This window comes from Argentina silus (genome assembly GCF_951799395.1).
Source record: "Argentina silus genome assembly, chromosome: 5".
NCBI lineage: Eukaryota > Metazoa > Chordata > Actinopteri > Argentiniformes > Argentinidae > Argentina > Argentina silus.
In genome coordinates, this window is record NC_139659.1 from 20,251,838 (window position 1) to 20,254,337 (window position 2,500).

Here is a 2,500-nt window from a genome sequence, read left to right on the forward strand (position 1 = left end):
ACGGGACAGGGCTGACGAAGATCGGGACTGACTGACAGGCCAGAGGGGGGGGGGGGGTTGGAGGTGGGGCATAGGGGTGTGTGTGTGTGTGTGTGTGTGTGTGTGTGTGTGTGTGTGTGTGTGTGTGTGTGTGTGTGTGTTTGTAGGCAGGGCCCGTGAGTGTGATGCTGGCGCCCCCTGTCCCATGTTGGTCTCTCTCTTTCTCTCTCTTTCTCTCTCTTTCTCTCTTTTTCTCTCTCTCTTTCTCTCTCTCTGTCTTTCTCTCTCTCTCTCTCTAGATGAAGAGTGGAGATAGCTTTGGGAGGATTATGGATAGATAACCCCGTTCTCTAAAGTATCCGTGACCTTTTAAGGGACTCAGAGCCATAATGGTTGGACAGCCAGACTCCTCAGTATCAACCTGAAGTGTAGAACGTTCACAGACATCATGTTGACACCGGATATGCCATGGAATGTTCCATGGCACCACGGAGGGAAGTGACACGTGTGTACTCACGCTCTCTCTCCTGTCCCCTCTGGAGCGGTCCGTCTTGATCATCCTGTGAGCTGCAGACACGCCCACACTCCACAACCTCCTCCAGAGCCCTGCGGAGGGAGAGAGGGAGAGAGGGAGGGAGGAAGGGATGGAGGGTGGGTGGGAAGGGGGGGTGGAAGAGAGAGAGAGGGAAGGAGGGAAGGGAGAGAGAGAGAAACAGAGAGAGAGAGAGAGAAAGAAGGCATGTGAGAATGTGAAGACAAAAGGTTCACTTATGTACATCACAGTTGCACCTGCTGCTTAATTTCCAAACAATTGAACCAGTGGAAAAGCCTTGTGTAAAAGCCTCGTATTTGGACCCAGGTGTGCTTGCTCCATACAGGCAGCCGCAAAGCCAGGCTTCACTGGAGACCCGGGTTCAATTCCCACCTCGGTCACACAGTCTCCACCCAGAGCCAGACTGGCTGAGCATCCTGTCAGCTGGGTAGAGCTACGCTCGCCATTAAGCCTGTTCCCCTGGCTCTCTCCTGGCCAGGACCAAACACCAAACCCATCATCATTAACTCCACGGTAACTCGTTTTTTCTCACTCTCTCTTTTATCTCTCCCTCTCTCTCTCTCTAGCTGTGTGTGTGAGTATGTGTCTGTGTGCGTGTGAGTGTGCCTGTGCGTGTGTGTGTGTGTGCGTGTATGTGTGTGTCTACCCCCCCTTCCCCCTCTCCCTCCCTCCCTCCCTCCCTCCCTCCCTCCCTCCCTCCCTCCCTCTCCAGACAGCCCATCAGGGCCACGGTCAGCAGACTCCAGACCATTATTACCTGCTGAGATGAGCTTGTGGAGGCTTCCAATACCACTCTAATTCTTATTTACTTCCTGGCTGAGTCGCTGGGCAGGAAATGAGGTTTGGCTCAGGCATATTTGGATTTAGCTTCCCCCTTCTTTCCAATTGGCTAGAAATAGAACAGGGTTGGACTGAACAGTTGATTGGTTTCGTCCACGTCCCAGACATAAATACTGTTTGTCCTGAATGATGAGGGTTGCGTGGTTATTTCGTTGGTTCAGGACTGCACTCCACACGCCAGTATTTGACTCTCGTAAATTACTATTAATTTGAATGATCTCATCTTAGGGATTAATAAGGATAGTAGGTCCAATATTATCTGAATTTAATAGGGGATATATTTGAAATGAGTACAAAACGGTCTTAGTGGTCTGGGATGGTCCAGTGGCATAGCACCACGGCCTACAGTGCACACATATGCTCATGTCAGCATGGGTTTGAATCTGGCCCAAGCCCTGCTGACATACCCTCTCCCCCTGACTCTATCCAATAGAAAAAACCGAAGCTGTCACACATAAAAATCAAAATGTTTGATCAAAAATGTTTTAAAAACCAGTCTTAGCGCAAACGCGGGCGGTGGCGGGGGGTGCTGGCTGTGGCGCGTGGGGGGAGGGGTGTGTGTGTGTGTGTGTGTGGGGGGGGGGGGGGGTCTGAAATAACACGCCTCTCTTACCGCTACTCCACCCACCTGAGCGCAGGTGAGACAGCACTCCACTGCTGTGGTATTTCCACTACTTTTCACACGACACACGTTTGCCAAAACAGCCAATTTGCGCCGGCTGAAAATAGAACCCTCAGTGTTTTATGGATTATAGCCATGAACATTTGCATAGACAATGCCTCATTAGATAAGGCACATCGTTTAACATGGCTCATTACACCTGTGTTAGTAACCTGTCAGTAAGATATGGATATATTGCACTGTCGTAATATAATTGCTCAGTAGTTTAACATGGACCAGCAAGAGATGGATACGATACAGCACTGTAATCAGAGTAGATATACATCAGGGGAGGCTGCTGGAGGTAGAAATCAGAGGACGGGCTCATTGTAATGCATGGAACGGAATAAGGAACGGTATCAAACACCATTCCATGCGTTACAATGAGCCCGTCCTCCGATTTCTACCTCCACCAGCCTCCCCTGCGTGTGGTTACGGTAACAGGACCTGAGGAGGAAGAATGAGCC

The 2,500-nt window shown here is 50.5% G+C and overlaps 1 protein-coding gene across 1 annotated transcript in view; it reads right to left on the reverse strand.

Moving 5' to 3' along the window:
* The window catches only part of LOC310805130 (3',5'-cyclic-AMP phosphodiesterase 4D-like), a 157,596-nt gene that overhangs the window by 142,641 nt on the left and 12,455 nt on the right, over positions 1-2,500 (reverse strand). Inside the window, exon 2 of the mRNA XM_083670687.1 lies at positions 497-585. Within this exon, the coding sequence (XP_083526813.1) occupies positions 497-538 (42 nt within the window). The 5' untranslated portion in view covers positions 539-585. The remainder of the gene's footprint in view (positions 1-496; positions 586-2,500) is intronic.